An 18,338-nucleotide genomic window follows, 5' to 3' on the forward strand; every position below is an offset into this window, starting at 1 on the left:
CGTTCTATGCCGCCGCAACGGCTTTAAAGCCCTTTAAAGCCGCGACGGAATAGAACGCCGTAACGGCGTTAAGGGGTTAAAAAAATAAAAATAAACCAACCAAAAAAAACAAAAAGAAAAAAAAACTGGCTCCTAACTTGTTTTCGCTGGCTCCTAGATTCCAAGCAAATTTGTCAAGCCCTGCTTTAAATAATGTACTTACACTCTCCACTTACATAACTTAAGAAATTGGAAATATAACACATACCTTTCAAAATATTAGCAACTGTGTCCTTCGCATTGTGAGGAAGAATGGAGCTTAAATGCTGAACAAAGCAAGGATTGCGAAAATCAATGATCAAATCTCTCAGTTTCGCACTACAACAAATGATAAAAAATAAGAAAACTATAAAATAAAAATGAGATGGAGAATCAAGCAACAAGAAATATCATGGTATCATATGTGCATGGCTTTCCTGATAGAAATTGAAGAGTTACTCTAAGCATTATAACCACTTAAACCCACTGAATCTTATGAGCAAAGAACCTGTGAGTGTGGTGTTTCCGAGTAAAACACTGGGAGAAAAGTTAAAATCTTGCAACCACCAGAGTGTAACGGCTTCTGTCAATTAGCCATTCATGTTTGCCCATGGAGCATCTACATTCCCTATGCACCGTCTGGGTTCTTTCCTTCCAAGACAGATGAGTTGCAGACCACGACTCTAATTACAATTTATCATAAACAACAAAGCTGGCTATAAGTAAACTTGGCATAGTAGTTTTAGGTTGCCGAACAGTTGTGCTCATCCTATGTAACGAGTGGAACTGACCCTGGGGATTAACTACTTATACAAGAAGTATCTGAAATGTAGAGGTTTATAGGATATGAGTTTATTTGTGATTAATGAAGATGCATCAAGGAGATCTTTAAAGGTAAACATATTTGTTTAACTACATTATTGAAATATAGATTATTTGTTTCTGTCAGTTTTTTCATTAGTGAGATTTTATTCACAAGATAAGAGTGAACAATCTTCCAAGGCCACGCTGACAGAGAGCATTTCCTGTTCAGCTTAGACTTATAAAACAAATAAAAACATAATAATATAGCTAGCATATTTTGTTTTCCCCAGCATCTAAAAGGATGAATTCTAATCTTTAATCAATTATTAAATCAGCTCAAGTGCAGCTACCAGAAAGCCACAAAACTACACATTTCTCCACAAGTATAGAGTAAGATAGCATCCTGTCACAATACAAGAATTCTGCACATTGTCAGAATACCTGAAAAGTAGTAAATATAAAAAAAAAAAAAAAAAAAAAAAAAAACAACCCACAAACCTTGAGGCACAATTTTCCATTAATTTCGACAGATTCCCAAGGTGCGAATCCAAGCCTCCTCCCCCCTCTTCATGATCCAGTCTAAACACTGTATTTTCAGGTAGCTTGGCAAGACTCCTTTAGTAATAAAACATTGTTTAAATGAGTATGTAAGTATGTAAAACAATATACCAAAATCTATTACATTCACTAAATCCATTATATTCACAAGCAAGTGTATGTGCGTTTACATCTTCCTAATACACCGTTACCTACCTACAACAAATGGAAATACTACACTCTACACACATTCTTCAGGCTTTATGCAACATATAACCTATATAAAATTACATGCTGCCCAAATTCTACAGACCTACAGCATACGTGGCACAAATAATACATACAAATTACACATAAGGATAAATACATATTATAAATTATTTGTTTTTGTATCATGTATTTGCAGTCCTTATATAAAAAAAAAATTAAAAAAAGATTGTATACAAAAGCCACTACTAAGCGGACCAAAATTAAATAAAAAACTGACTGCGATCGAGTATTGTAATTCAAGCCAAGTCCATGTCACACTTAGCAGGGCAAGATTTTCACATGTCATTGGCTAGGGGTCAATGTGAATTTTGAACCCGGTTAGGCATGGAGGAACACGTACGAACGCGCGCGCACACACGCACACACACACACACACACACACACACATTAAATAATTAGCATTAGAAGGTGTGCAAGAGCACATTAAAGCCATTTTCCATTAATGCATGGCTTTGCAAAATTTACAGCTGAACTTGATAATAACACTACCTACCTGTCCAGAATGCATGTGATACTTTTGGTGCTCACTTCTTTGATATAGCCAGTACACAGGGCAAGTAAGTGACTTTCCTCTCCACTTACTACAACTCTGTCCCCAGACATCAAATTTGTTCCTGGGATTTCACCAGTTATGCGCTGAAAGCAATGTAAATATTGACTTTCAGAGATGGCTTGAACAGCCGCTGTTCTTAAGAGATTTCCAACACACTGCCCGTCGTCTTCTCTAAAATAAACAAAAGAGATCAAGAAAAAAAAAAGTTACGACTTAGATTGTGAAGGGTTCAGTAGTACCAGGGATGCAATGCACTTGTCAACGACCAAAACACAATGGTGATGGAGCCCATTTTTACTAACTGTACTAACGTATAACTTGTTACATGCTAGTACTCTCAACCTAAACATAGAAACATAGAATGTGACGGCAGATAAGAACCATTCGGCCCATCTAGTCTGCCCAATTTTCTAAATAAAACCTGGGGATGAGGAACCGATAACTCAATCCTTTTTGGAACAGGCACGTCATTAAGTGGAATCCTCACCTTTCTGGGAAATATACAATTGATTAAAATATTGAAAAGTACCTATAATGTGTGTTGATCTTTTTTTCATGTAATACTCTGCGTTCGCTTAAATGTATATTAAATAATTAGCAACTGGTATCATATTCCAGTTTAATCCAGGCAGGGCACCCATTGCATTAGAGGAGGTCAAACTGAAATCTATTTTTCCTCCTATCACTATGTTGACTGACAGATGCAAAGGACAGAGCTTATAACGGACGACTGACAGGGAGCCAATAAGGAGGAGTTCAGTTTAAGGTTAGAAGTAAATACAGCAGTGTGAATTGTTTTCATTAAAAATGTTTTGTTTTTGTCAAATGTCAAAAACATATCTGTTAAATAGAAGGGGTTAGGAAACATATATCATAAATCCTGGGAGGTAGTCGTTTTCCTTTAATACTGGATCTGCAGTACAGTTCCTGATGAGATGTTAAACTCTTGCTGAGAAGAATGTAATTATTATTATAAACAAATTATGCTGCGCTGTACAATGTGTGGACTGGGAAACAAGTAACTGCAAGATGAAAAAATTGGCATTCAGGAAGAAAAAAGAGTGCAAAAGCAAGACAGTTTTGCAGAATTTGAGCATATTGCAAGAGGAAAAACAAGTCTGCACTATTGATTTGCCCTTTGTAAATAATAATTTAAAAAATACCCCCCCCCCCCCATTCCCCTCAGTGCTTTTGGAGTATATTTTATAGCTGGGCTGCTTATCCTTCCCAAGATATATTTTTTTTTTCTCTTGACTGCATTTTACACTCCAAGCTATTTTGTTTGTTCTATTGTTAGCTTAACAAAAAAAACAAGACATTCAAAATAAATCGAAAATATTGATGGGGAAATATTATTTTGCTCTGGTTAGTTTTAACTGAACAATGTCCTGCAGGTTCTGTTGTATGTATTTCTCTTTTACCTTTCAGAGGAAGACATCATCCAGATATTACTGCGACCCGTTTTGGAGTCCTTTAATTGGGACTCTAAAGAACACATCAAGTACCAGAGACTGAAGTACTGGAAATGTGATTCTTTCAAGTGTTCAGTCTCCTTTTCGATAACCGGAATCATTTCAGGAGGGATATAGCAGCTCTCACTTTGTTGTTCTACTGATCTGTGGGAATCAGAAGGAAAGATAAAAATAATAATCAAAATGATATGTGCAATTTTCCAATCTACTACCCCCTCCCACACATAGATACATATACACACACACACACACACACACACTAGCCGGCATTAGGTTGCTAGGATAAGACTTGCCAAGAATGGGGTACATTGGCGTCACTGCAGGCTTATGCAATGTATGATCATATACTGTAACTAATCCCCCATTATCTTTGCCTAGGTGAGGTGTTTTTTTTAAAAACAAAAAAAAACAAAAAGAACACCACTTCTTGGTTTCATATATATTTGGGAGTCCAGGTCAACTCCCTGCCACAGGTGCCACATTTCAGGGTCCTATTTAACCTTGCACTGCAGAGAGTCCCAGGAGGAAGCATTTCCCCACTAAGTAGATTAATTTTATAAGAGCAGGCATTAGGTTGCTAGGACAGGACAGGACTTGGCATTGCAGCAAGCTTATGCAAAGTATGATCGTATACTTTAAAGGGACTCTATAGTCACCATATAAAAGCAAGAAAGACAGGTCCCCCAGCCTTCCTTCTTGCTTTTATATGAACTTTCATTAATTAAAAAAAAAAAATCGGTGTTTTTATATTAAAAACTTACCTCCGTTCCAGCGCCGAGCTCCCCGCTAGGCCGCGCCCCCTTTTTCGTCAAAATGACGAAATCGCGGGGCCCAATGGGACGGCTTCGCGCTGGACCAATCGCGTTCTTCATAGAGCGGCATTGAATGCCGCCCTATGAAGAACCTGAGCGCTTTACCGCGCATGTGCGCGGAATGCGCGTTCGCGAGCTGAGCTGTCTGACTGACAGCTCAGCTCGCTTTCTAAAATTATCAATAAGGGGGGGGACCTACTGTCCCCCCCCGGCCCCCACCCCTGAGCGGCGGGTGGGGGCCCTAAAATTATCAATAAGGGGGGGGACCTACTGTCCCCCCCCGGCCCCCACCCCTGAGCGGCGGGTGGGGGCCCTAAAATTATCAATAAGGGGGGGGACCTACTGTCCCCCCCCGGCCCCCACCCCTGAGCGGCGGGTGGGGGCCCTAAAATTATCAATGGGGGGGGGACCTACTGTCCCCCCCCGGCCCCCACCTCTGTGCGGCGGGTGGGGGCCCTAAAATGATCAATGAGGGGGGGGACCTACTGCCCCCCCCGGCCCCCACCCCTGAGCGGCGGGTGGGGGCCCTAAAATTATCAAAAAGGGGGGGGACCTACTGTCCCCCCCCGGCCCCCACCCCTGTGCGGCGGGTGGGGGCCCTAAAATTATCAATGAGGGGGGGGACCTACTGTCCCCCCCCCGGCCCCCACCCCTGAGCGGCGGGTGGGGGCCCTAAAATTATCAATGAGGGGGGGGACCTACTGTCCCCCCCCCGGCCCCCACCCCTGAGCGGCGGGTGGGGGCCCTACAATTATCAATAAGGGGGGGACCTACTGTCCCCCCCGGCCCCCACCCCTGTGCGGCGGGTGGGGGCCCTAAAATTATCAATGAGGGGGGGGACCTACTGTCCCCCCCCCGGCCCCCACCCCTGAGCGGCGGGTGGGGGCCCTACAATTATCAATAAGGGGGGGACGTACTGTCCCCCCCCGGCCCCCACCCCTGTGCGGCGGGTGGGGGCCCTAAAATTATCAATAAGGGGGGGACCTACTGTCCCCCCCCGGCCCCCACCCCTGAGCGGTGGGTGGGGGCCCTAAAATGATCAATAAGGGGGGGACCTACTGTCCCCCCCGGCCCCCACCCCTGAGCGGTGGGTGGGGGCCCTAAATACAAAGGGGGGGGGGACCCTAGTTAACCCTCCCCCCCCCCCCCAAAAAAAAATATCTCCCTACCTACCCCCCTCACCCTAAAAATAATGAGGGGGGACCATTAACTAAAAACCTGTAAAAAAGAAAAAATGAGATAAAATCAACTTACCATTCGATGTTTTCTTTCTTCTAAAATCTTCTTTCTTCAGCCCCAAAAAAGGCCAAATAAAAATCCATAATAACCGACGCAATTAAAAAAAAAAAAAAAAAACCGAGCGCAAAAAAAAATAATCCATCTTCACCCATGGAGGGCTCCGCGCAGACTGAGCTCCGCAGGGTGGGGAAGGCTTATAAAGCCTTGCCCCGCCCTGCAATTAGGCTAAGAACACTCTGATTGGTGGGTTTGAGCCAATCAGAGTGCTCTTTGTCATTTTACAAGCGTGGGAAAGTTTTTTGGAATTTTCCCACGCTTGTAAAATGACACAGAGCACTGTGATTGGATGGATTTCAAGCCATCCAATCACAGTGCTCTGTGTCATTTTACAAGCGTGGGAAAGTTCTTTGGAATTTTCCCACGCTTGTAAAATGACACAGAGCACTGTGATTGGATGGATTTCAAGCCATCCAATCACAGTGCTCTTTGTCATTTTACAAGCGTGGGAAAGTTCTTTGGAATTTCCCCACGCTTGTAAAATGACACAGAGCACTGTGATTGGATGGGTTTCAAGCCATCCAATCACAGTGCTCTGTGTCATTTTACAAGCGTGGGAAAATTCCAAAGAACTTTCCCACGCTTGTAAAATGACACAGAGCACTGTGATTGGATGGCTTGAAATCCATCCAATCACAGTGCTCTGTGTCATTTTACAAGCGTGGGAAAATTCCAAAGAACTTTCCCACGCTTGTAAAATGACAAAGAGCACTCTGATTGGTTTAAACCCACCAATCAGAGTGTTCTTAGCCTAATTGCAGGGCGGGGCAAGGCTTTATAAGCCTTGCCCACCCTGCGGAGCTCAGTCTGCGCGGAGCCCTCCATGGGTGAAGATGGATTATTTTTTTTGCGCTCGGTTTTTTTTTTTTAATTGCGTCGGTTATTATGGATTTTTATTTGGCCTTTTTTGGGCTGAAGAAAGAAGATTTTAGAAGAAAGAAAACATCGAATGGTAAGTTTTTTTTATCTCTTTTTATTTTTTTACAGGTTTTTAGTTAATGTTCCCCCCCTCATTATTTTTAGGGTGAGGGGGGTAGGTAGGGAGATAATTTTTTTTTGGGGGGGGGGGGGGAGGGTTAACTAGGGTCCCCCCCCCCTTTGTATTTAGGGCCCCCACCCACCGCTCAGGGGTGGGGGCCGGGGGGGACAGTAGGTCCCCCCCTTATTGATAATTTTAGGGCCCCCACCCGCCGCACAGGGGTGGGGGCCGGGGGGGGACAGTAGGTCCCCCCCTTATTGATAATTTTAGGGCCCCCACCCGCCGCACAGGGGTGGGGGCCGGGGGGGGACAGTAGGTCCCCCCCTTATTGATAATTTTAGGGCCCCCACCCGCCGCACAGGGGTGGGGGCCGGGGGGGACAGTAGGCCCCCCCCCTTATCGATAATTTTAGGGCCCCCACCCACCGCTCAGGGGTGGGGGCCGGGGGGGGACAATAGGTCCCCCCCTTATTGATAATTTTAATTTTAGGGCCCCCACCCGCCGCACAGGGGTGGGGGCCGGGGGGGGGGGACAGTAGGTCCCCCTTATTGATAATTTTAGGGCCCCCACCCGCCGCACAGGGGTGGGGGCCGGGGGGGGACAGTAGGTCCCCCCCCTTATTGATAATTTTAGGGCCCCCACCCGCCGCACAGCGGTGGGGGCCGGGGGGGGGGGGGGGAAGGAGAGTAGGTCTCCCCCCCCCCCCCCCCCCCCTTCAACCACTATTGTGGACAGTCAGCTCCCTGTGGGTTCGGGCTTCAGCTGTCAGCTGAAGCTGAAGCTGTCAGCTGAAGCCACGCCCGCAGCAGTGCTGACAGGCTATCAGCACACAAAGCGCGTTCACAGTGCTTTGTGTGCTGATAGCCCGTCTGATGCATTCACCCAGAATGCATCGGACGAGAGGCCTTTTTAGGGCCTCTGAACTCGGAAGTCCCTCTGGTGGCCGTCTGATTGACTGCAACAAGAGGTGTTCCAAGCTTCCAATGTAAACACTGCATTTTCTCAGAAAATACAGTGCTTACAAGAAAAAGGCTCCGGGTAGCTGTAGCACTCACCTGAACAACCTCATTAAGCTGAAGTTGTTCAGGTGACTATAGTGTCCCTTTAACTAAACGCCCATTATTTTTGCCTAAGTTATGTGTTTAAAAAAATAAAAAAAATTATTACCTTTTTGTGAACATTGAAGTTGGTATTTAGTGAGTGTGTATATTGAATTTTGTATGTCTATATATGTATATATAACACGATTTGGTTGCTACCTTGGCAACTGAAGCACGCGCAGTGAACTGGTAGACAGAGGGTGTTCGATTACATTTACCTGTTGTAAAGAGCACAATTCCGCATTTGAGAACAAAACCTGCAGGCTTGCTTATCAGCAATTACTGGTGGCAGTGAGGAAAGTTTCATTTCTCGGTTTCCGTTTTTTGATTCCGATTTTTGCACGATATTGGTCAAGTAAAAAGATAAACCATTCCGGATTTTCAAGAGCTCTATAAAATACAAAAAAAAATAATAATAAATGGTTTCTTTTCAATATCATAAAGTGACTATTTCTTATTCAGTACAGAGATAGTGGATATCAGTTTACTGAGAGCATCATTCATTGGTTTTGTGAATGGGGCTATGCTCACGATTTGTCCCAGTTGCCATCAATGCATGGCCACAGTCACTTGGGGGGTGGTAGAGACGTCAACGATGTAACTATACAAAGCTTTGTAAAAGCAAAAGAAAAGTATAACTTCTTCCTCTAATGAAAGGTAAAAAAAAGGGGGAGGAGCCGGTGGACATCCTTGCACCATTAAAGGGACACTATAGTCACCAAAACAACTTTAGCTTAATTAAGCAGTTTTGGTGTATAGAACATGCCCCTCCAGCCTCACTGCTCAATTCTCTGCTAAGCTGTTCTAGGTCCTCACACACTATCATTAATCTCCAAGGTTGATGGTGCTTAGAGAGTTTGATGATTCAGTCTCATACATTGCACATTACTTTAGTGACACCTAGTGGCAGATTTTGAAGTTCTGAGTTGAAATCATTACTAGATGAAAAACTGTACACAAAAAATAAGGCAAATGTGTTTAAAATATTAACTAGTAACAAATCTACCACAATCTGAACTATGCCTTATCTCAATATCACGTCTGGTAACCCCTTTCATCAAAAAAACACTGACACCTTGAAAAACCATGCATTAAAAAGCCACATTTCCAAATTGTAGTTTACCTCTCCTGTCAAGATGGTTTCCAGGCACAGAGTACATAGTTCCAGTTTTTAAATATAGCAATAAGCCAGCTTCAGGATCTTCTCTTCTCTGCTGACTTAACAGAGTATACAGAATAACCTGCAAATATGTGATATAAAAACAGCATGATCTTAATATATTGCATTTCATAGTTGTAACTTCTTTATAAAAATAAAAGCTAAACAACATTAACTTTTTTTTTTTCTTTTCCTATGATGATGTCTGTTTATTCGACTGGCTTTGATCAGCTAAATCCTGGTATACACCTACAGCAGCCTAGAATCTGATCAGGACAAAGGTAAATGCACGCTGCTTCACAGCAGCCCATCACCTGAGCATGATTAAAGGGACACTATAGTCACCTGAACAACTTCAGCTTAATGAGGTTGTTCAGGTGAGTGCTACAGCTACCCGGAGCCTTTTTCTTGTAAGCACTGTATTTTCTGAGAAAATGCAGTGTTTACGTTGGAAGCTTGGAACACCTCTTGTTGCAGTCAATCAGTCGGCCACCAGAGGGACTTCCAAGTTCAGAGGCCCTAAAAAGGCCTCTCGTCCGATGCATTCTGGGTGAATACAGCAGACGGGCTATCAGCACACAATCTTCTTTCTTCAGCCCCAAAAAAGGGCAAATAAAAATCCATAATAACCGACGCAAATATAAAAAAAAAAAAAAAAAAAGCGCAAAAAAAAACAATCCATGTTCACCCATGGAGGGCTCCGCGCAGACTGAGCTCCGCAGGGCGGGGGAAGGCTTATAAAGCCTTGCCCCGCCCTGCAATTAGGCTAAGAACACTCTGATTGGTGGGTTTAAGCCAATCAGAGTGCTCTGTCATTTTTCAAGCCATCCAATCACAGTGCTCTTTGTCATTTTACAAGCGTGGGAAAATTCAAAAGAACTTTCCCACGCTTGTAAAATGACAAAGAGCACTCTGATTGGCTTAAACCCACCAATCAGAGTGTTCTTAGCCTAATTGCAGGGCGGGGCAAGGCTTTATAAGCCTTCCCCCGCCCTGCGGAGCTCAGTCTGCGCAGAGCCCTCCATGGGTGAACATGGATTGTTTTTTTTGCGCTCGTTTTTTTTTTTTAATTGCGTCTGTTATTATGGCTTTTTATTTGGCCTTTTTTGGGGCTGAAGAAAGAAGATTTTAGAAGAAAGAAAACATCGAATGGTAAGTTGTTTTTATCTAATTTTTTTTTTTTTTACAGGTTTTTAGTTAATGGTCCCACCTCATTATTTTTAGGGTGAGGGGGGTAGGTAGGGAGATATTTTTTTTGGGGGGGGGAGCGGGGGAAGGGTTAACTAGGGTCCCCCCCCTTTGTATTTAGGGCCCCCACCCACCGCTCAGGGGTGGGGGCCGGGGGGGACAATAGGTCCCCCCCCTTATTGATAATTTTAGGGCCCCCACCCGCCGCACAGGGGTGGGGGCCGGGGGGGACAGTAGGTCCCCCCCTTATTGATAATTTTAGAAAGCGAGCTGAGCTGTCAGTCAGACAGCTCAGCTCGCGCATTCCGCTCACATGCGCGGTATAGCGCTGACTATCTTCATAGGGCGGCATTCAATGCCGCTCTATGAAGAACGCGATTGGTGCAGCGCGAAGCCGCGCATGCGCACCACATCGCGATGACGCTTCTCTGTGAGAAGCGTCCTATTGGGCACCGCGATTTCGTCATTTTGACGAAAAGGGGGGCGCGGCCTAGCGGGGAGCTCGGCGCTGGAACGGAGGTAAGTTTTTAATATAAAAACACCTCGAAAATTATTTTTAATAAATGAAAGTACATATAAAAGCAAGAAGGAAGGCTGGGGGACCTGTCTTTCTTGCTTTTATATGGTGACTATAGAGTCCCTTTAAGGTGCTAATGCTAATCAGCATCCAACGGAGAAGAAAAATAAATATTAGTAAAGCAGATAGAAATGATTAACCCCTTAAGGACACATCTTCTGAAATAAAATGGGATCACAACGGAATATTTCCATCATGTGTTTAAGGACCAAACTTATGGAATAAAAGGGAATCATGGCGTGTCACACACGTCATGTGTCCTTAAGGGGTTAAAGGACCACTAGGGACCACTCAGGGACCCCCTCCCGCCGGGCTCTGGAGAGAGGAAGGGGTTAAAATTTTACCTTTCTCCAGCGCCTTGCGGGGAGCTTTCCTCCTCCTCTCCTCCTTCCTAGCGACGTCATCGGCTGAATGCGCATGCGCGGCATGTGAGAAGCACGCAAGCGCCTCTAACGGCTGTCAATGAGACAGCCACTAGAGGCTGGATTAATCCTATTATAAACATAGCAGTTTCTCTGAAACTGCTATGTTTATAAAAAAAAAAAAAGGGTTAACCCTGGCTGGACCAGGCACCCAGACCACTTCATTAAGCTGAAGTGGTCTGGGTGCCTATAGTGGTCCTTTAAGGGGTTAAATACATTTGTTATAACACCACAGTATTTAAAGGATCACTATAGGGTCAGGAACACAAACATGTATTCCTGACCCTATAGTTCTAAACCCACCATTTAGGTGGCTTGCCCCCCTTAGCCCCACTATAAAAGTTAAAACTCACCTTATTTCCAGCGCAGCCCAGGTCTGCTGGCGCTGGCACCGCCCCCTTTGTAACTTAATCAAAATGTCAGATTTTTAGCCAATCCAATGCTTTCCCAGAGTGAAAGCATTGGATTGGCTAAAATCGGCACAGGGCGGGGCAAAATGCAGTTTTGGCCAATCAGGACCTCCTCAGAGATGCATTGAATCAATGCATCTCTTGGAGCTAAATTCTGCATCTCCATGCAGAGAGTGGGCACGTTGAGCGGCAGGGCTGCTTACTGTGCAGCCCTGAGCCAGGAAGCCCCTCCAGTGGCCATCTGAGGAGTGGCAAGTTTGGAGGTGTCCCTAGGGGCACAATTTAAACACTGCCTTTTCTCTGAAAATGTCTGAAGGGAGCCATTATACTAACCAGAACAAATACATTAAGCTGTAGTTGTTCTGGTGACTATTGTGTCCCTTTAATCTCATCACATACAAAGTCCTTCTCTTGAAGGAAACAAAACATGGAATTCAGAAAACCTCTGAACATGTCCTGTAGTATCTGGCACCAAGACATTAGCAGCAGACCCTATAAGTCCGGCAAGTTGGAAAATAAGATCAATGGATCGGATTTGTTTTCCCCCCATATCACACAGATGCTCAATAGGATTGAGATGCAAGGAATTTGGAGGCCAAGACAACACATTGAACTCTTTGTCATGTTCCTCAAACTATTCCTATACAATTTTTGCAGTGTTTCAGGGTGCATTATACTACTGAAAGTAGCCAATGTCATCAGGGAACACCATTGTCATGAAGGGGTGTTTGTGATCTGCAACAATCTCTAGGTAGGTGGTACATGTCAAAGTAACATCCACATGACTCCCAGGATCCAAATTTTCCAGCAGAACATTGCAGCCATCTCTTCCCCAGGCAAATGACGCACACTCACCGATCATCCACCTAGTCTAAAAGAAAATGTGATTTATCAGACCAAGCAACCTGCTTCCATTGCTCCATGGTCCTGTTCTGATGCTCGCGTCCCTAGTGAAGCTGCTTTGGCAGTGGACAGGGGTCACCATTGGTACTCTGACCAGTCTGCAGCAACACAGCCCATGCGCAGAAAACTGCAATGCACTGTGTGTTCTGGTGTCCTTTCTATCATGGGTAGTATTAACTTTTTTTGTTTGTTTTTTAATAGCAATTTGAGTTGGAGTAGCTTTTCTGTGTGATTGGTCCAGACGGGCTACCATTCAATCCACACATGCATCAATGAGCCTTGGTTCACCAGTTGTCCTTTCTTGCACTACTTTTGCTAGGTACTAACCACCCCACAAGACTTGCTGTTTTGGAGATTCTCTGACCCAATCTTGCCATTACTTTTTGGCCCTTGACAAAGTCACACAGGTCTTCTTTGATTGCCCATTTTACCTGCTTCCAACACATGGAATTCAAGAACTGATTGTTTGTTTGCTACCTAATATATCCCCCCACCCCTTGACAGGTGCCATTGTGACACAGACACAGAGACACACACACACTCTTGTTTTTGCTTCCATTTTTCATGAGCTGAACTCAAAGATCTAAGACTTTTTCTATGTACACAAAAGGCTTATTTCTCTCAAATATTGTTCACAAATCTGTCTATTGTGGCTAGTCTAAGGTACACCTGTGCAATAATCATGCTGTCTAATCAGCATCTTGATATGCCACACCTGTGAGGTGGATGGATTATCTTGGCAAAGGAGAAGTGCTCCCTAACACAGATTTAGACAGATTTGTGAACAATATTTGAGAGAAATAAGCCTTTTGTGCACATAGAAAAAGTCTTAGATCTTTGAGTTCAGCTCATGAAAAATGGGGGCAAAAACAATAGTATTGCGTTTATAATTTTGTTCTCTCTCTCTCTCTCACACTCTAAAATGTTGAACAAAACAGAGGATGTGCACAGAGAAATCTGCTAGTCAACATCTCCAACACAATCGGGTTATTTACTAAAGTGAAATGTTACATTTAAAGGGAAACTCCAGTGCCAGAAAAACGATCCGTTTTCCTGGCACTGGAGGGTCCCTCTCCCTCCCACCCACCAATCCCCGGTTACTGAAGGGGTGAAAACCCCTTCAGTCACTTACCTGAGGCAGCGGCGATGTCCCTCGCCGCTGTCTCCGCGACGCTCCTCCTTGTGATTGCGTCGGCCGGTGGGCGAGACTGATCTCGCCCACCGGCCGAGGAGACCTAATGCGCATGCGCGGAAATGCCGCGCATGCGCATTACGTTTCCCCATAGGAAAGCATTGAAAAATAATTTCAATGCTTTCCTATGGGGTTTTGAGCGACGCTGGAGGTCCTCACACAGCGTGAGGACGTCCAGCGACGCTCTAGCACAGGTTTCCTGTGCTAGAACCCGGGAAGTGGCCTTTAGTGGCTGTCTAGTAGACAGCCACTAGAGGTGGAGTTAACCCTGCAATGTAATTATTGCAGTTTATGAAAAACTGCAATAATTACACTTGCAGGGTTAAGGGTAGTGGGAGTTGGCACCCAGACCACTCCAATGAGCAGAAGTGGTTTGGGTGCCTGGAGTGTCCCTTTAAGGCCAAAATAGCTGAATGGAAAGCTGACTTAGGGAATTTTTCCAGTTTGTCTATTCTCACATTGAATGTTCGCTTTAGTGCATAACTCCGAATATGAAGACAAACGGTCATTTTGGTAGATTGGAATTTCTATGAAAAGAGAAATAATCTATGCATGCTGTCAGGAATGATCTTCAGTCTAAAAGGAACATTGACTTGGAGTATGTTGGCAATAGGTAATTTTGCTTAACGCCAGATATCTATAATTTGCATCACACTGATAGTTTTTACCTTTTATTTAGTCTGGACACATACACTTCTCTTTACTTCACTAATAATACAAGGCAATACATAATTCTGTTAGCACCCAAACAAGCCAGTATTCCACCCTTGAATTGGAATGTGCAGAGTACAAGCAGAGTGGAAACATTGTGTCCTGCAATATAAAGCACACAGCTAAATGTTAGCTGTGAGACACAGATTTGATTTATTTATTTGCAGGACAGGAAATCAATAAGGCAGAAAATTTTTAGGGACTCTCATCAACACTGAATTAGGAGTAAATAAACACAGCAGTCACTCAGCGAGTCAGAGAAGTTATATTAGAATGGCTTACATCAACAACGAAAAGTCTGCAAGTCGCCCCCACCATACAGAACTCAATGCAATTTACTAGCCTAGAAAATGTAAATGATGGAAATTGTTACAAATTGCTTATATAGTCCTCTTTCCTCATTCCAGTTACTTACGTAGCATGTAAGCATACAATTATTAATAATTATTGATAATAAAGTGCAGGAATCACTTTGAAATGCTAGTGATATACATAATAGAACAGGGGTAGTCAACCTTTCAGCAGGACTGTGCTGAAATAAGATTGTGATGTCCCGTAGCATGCCAGTCCTATTTTTTTTTAAATTGAGGTGTGTTGCCGTATTCTGCTTGTGTTATTTATACTGCAGTTGCTTTGTATCAGTGTATTTGTGTGTATATGAGCTATTATTTTGTATATGTTCATAAATAGTTTGTGGTGTTGTGTATGATACCTATGAATGTGGGCTGTGTGTGTTGTTGCTTGTGGAATTATGTGTGGATGGCTATGTCACATTGTGTTTTTCTGTGAGGGTTTTCTTGGGGTATTGCATGTGAGAGACTGCATGTGGGGTTGTGTGCATGTATATGGATTGTTAGTGGTGTTGAGTTTGTGGGGGTTGTATGTATTTTTGTGTGTGGGCTGTTTGCGTTATTTGTATGAAGGGAGGGTTATTCTGCATTTCTGTGTACATCTAGCAGTGTGGGTGGCTTCCCTGGGTTCCAATGGGGACCAGGCTGGCCAGGTACAGGTCAGGGACAGGAGCTGCAACAGCAGCTATGGGGTGCTCTATTACAGTGTGGATTCCTATTCACAAGTGCTGGGAGGAAGTGATCTGAGATCACGTCCTCTACATGCTGCAATGCATTAAATTGAGGATTGTCCTTCACCACCTTTTTGTATTAGCAGATATCTGAAGTTTCACTGGAACAGCTGATAGGCCAGAGCCCGTTTGGCTCTAGCAGCCTTGAGTGCCGTGCAAAGACACCTTAAGTGCCGTGCATGGCACATGTGCCATAGGTTGCCTACCCCTGTTCTAGAAGGAGAGAAAAGGTTAAAAAAAAGAACTGTGCCTCTGTATTCTCTCCAACCATCCTAATTTTCTCATATATATAAAAAAAAAAAAAGATTGAATGTAGGTATGTTCACAATAATTACTTCCACTAAAATATGCCATGTGCCCTGATTTCAGTGCTAGCTGATGATGCCATGGGCATCATGCTAAAATAGTCAACCACCCTTGGAGAGAGCTCTTTTGGCTGAGGATTGGCAACCAACACGCTCATCCATTGAATTCCAGTCAAAAGAGAAGGGAATAGATTATCTCTAATGCATAAATAGGATCTTCCACTTTAGCGATATCCTTGAAGTGAAGCCAGACTGTAGGTGTCAAGGGGACCCCAAGTTAATATCCAACTATACAGTCTAACACAGACATAGAAGATGTCAGGGAACTCCTGACACTATAAATAATGCAGCAAGCTGCAGTGCTTATGGTGTTTAGCGTGCCCTTTTAAAGTAGGCACAGGTGCATAAACAGTAGACCAATAGTTCCCAACAAAGTCCACTGTCAGTATACCCACAGGAGCACAATTGTTAAATGGCTAAATCCTGGACTGTTTGTGTGCCTTAACACCTAGGTAGAGAATTACTGATCTAGACAGCAAAGTACTAGAGAAATAAAAACGGTTGTTTGGTTTAATGTATTTAATGTCCTGCTTTTTTCCCAGATCAACAGAAAGAGGAAAGCCCTCACAAGTTATCCAGGCATTAAATTATACCCTTTATTTTTTTTTTCCAATGCCCAGGAAGACTTAAATACACACATCCCCTGACCATGTTATCTCCCCCCCTTATATGCCTCTACAACTATCACTTTTCCTGAATGTGGCAGAACCGCTGCCAGTTTGTGTGGTTCCAGCTTGTAATATGCGTGTCCTCTCTGTATTTCGTTTATTGTGCCCGCTCCCCGTTCAGGAGTGCTTCCACTAAGAGAATTCACCTCCCGAACGGGTACCACCCCAATACATCATATAGAATGTTCGTATAGAATGTTCACACCTCCCAATCACCTCGCAACATAAGTGTCAAAACCGCAAGGGAAACAATGAGTGCTTCCCTGCGTGGCCACCATTCGTACAGGAGAATGCCGCCAGGGGAGCATTTGTGGATTGTTTCCCGACTCGTTCATATCCCGAACAAGGGCCTCCCCTGTGCCCAATTAGAACGTTCACACCAATTATACAGAACACTCACACCCGCAACATGGCTGTGAAACCACAAGGGAAGTAATTAATAAGTGCTCCCCTGGGTGGTCGCCATTCGTATAGACGAACACCAGCCAGAGGAGCATTTATACCCCGAAAGGAGACGCTTCCCTTGTCTGTTTCTCGCCAGGACCTCGCGAACGGAGCCTAGTCGATCGAGGGACCGAGGCGAGGATCCCTGAGATTTGTGAGAGCACATTTGGGGCACTGGAGAGTTTTGGTGGGCTCTCATGAGCCCGAGGGACAAAGATCAGCTCTTTTTCTGCAGGCAGGCTTTCTGTGCCTGGGAGACAAAGGGACGGTCACTTTTTCCCGCGCCTAGACTCCAAAGCACAGAGGCTCTTGGGAAGAAGACCCCTGGCGGTTGGTGTGGGGAGCCCTGGGGATTTAGTGGCGGGCTTTGGGGACAAAGGGAATGTAGTCCCTTCCCGTGCTGGGACCACAGGGAGGGGGAGGATCATGGGATGTGTTTTTGTATGTTTGTGTGTGTGATTCACCCCTTGCACGGGGTATGCATAATAGCCGTGTGTGGTCAATAAAATTGTGTTGTACCTCCATAACTGGGTCTTGTCCAGTTACTTGTCAAAGTATAGAACTGTATTTTATCCCACTGAACCATTATCTTACAGATGTTACATGTAACTCAATTCTTTCCCCTTAAATCCTGATGGGTAATATTTCACTGTTGTCAGTCTTAACATGTCTATGAAAGTAATTTCACCACCTTCAAAAAGAACAACATTCTGCTAAAATACAGCTATTTTCAAATGTGGGGTGACAGGTTGTTGTACCTGTATTCAAGTGTTCAAGTGAGAATTTTTAGGTGTAGGTATGGATTGTTTTCCACTTTATTAACATTGCGATCTTTTAAAGCACAGTTCAAACTGCGTGTGTTGTGCTGCTTTTTTTTTTTTACCTAATAACCAAAGGGTTGAACAAACCACAAAATACAAATCCACAGAGACACTAGTCTATAAGAGTAAAAAAAGATATGAAACCAAAATGTTTATAGCTCACCTGACTTCTGTGTTCTATGGAGTTTGACTCTTTGCCAGTTTTAAGTTCTAGAGGCATCGTCTTGAAAAGAGTTTTGGACTTCTGATGTATTTTTACTTTGGTCGTTACATCAATTTTACCTTTTAGACCAAATCTTGGGGACCATATATTTTCCTCAATATCCAAAAACTCTGACACTTGAGTAGCACCTGTAGGTTGTTTTATTTCTTCAGTCAAGGGTCTGAAATAAAATTATAGCAGGAGCATCAGAGGAAAAGAGTCAAAAGTCATCCTTATTCATACAGTTATTGCCTAATAAACAAGAAAAGAGCAAGGCTAGAAAAACTAAGTAGAGCGTTAAAACACCTTTCAAATACAGTATAACTTTCATAAAAGATGCAGAGCCTTCTGCAA

The 18,338-nt window shown here is 43.9% G+C and overlaps 1 protein-coding gene across 1 annotated transcript in view; it reads right to left on the bottom strand.

Moving 5' to 3' along the window:
- Nucleotides 1-18,338, bottom strand: part of DNA2 (DNA replication helicase/nuclease 2) — a 60,888-nt gene that overhangs the window by 13,781 nt on the left and 28,769 nt on the right. Inside the window, exons 6-12 of the mRNA XM_063433847.1 lie at nt 17,946-18,165; nt 8,965-9,082; nt 8,060-8,231; nt 3,604-3,798; nt 2,123-2,353; nt 1,321-1,437; nt 248-357 (exon numbers count right to left, since the gene is read on the bottom strand). Of these exons, the coding sequence (XP_063289917.1) occupies nt 248-357; nt 1,321-1,437; nt 2,123-2,353; nt 3,604-3,798; nt 8,060-8,231; nt 8,965-9,082; nt 17,946-18,165 (1,163 nt within the window). The remainder of the gene's footprint in view (nt 1-247; nt 358-1,320; nt 1,438-2,122; nt 2,354-3,603; nt 3,799-8,059; nt 8,232-8,964; nt 9,083-17,945; nt 18,166-18,338) is intronic.

Source organism: Pelobates fuscus, chromosome 10 (assembly GCF_036172605.1).
Source record: "Pelobates fuscus isolate aPelFus1 chromosome 10, aPelFus1.pri, whole genome shotgun sequence".
In the NCBI taxonomy this organism is placed as follows: Eukaryota; Metazoa; Chordata; class Amphibia; order Anura; family Pelobatidae; genus Pelobates; species Pelobates fuscus.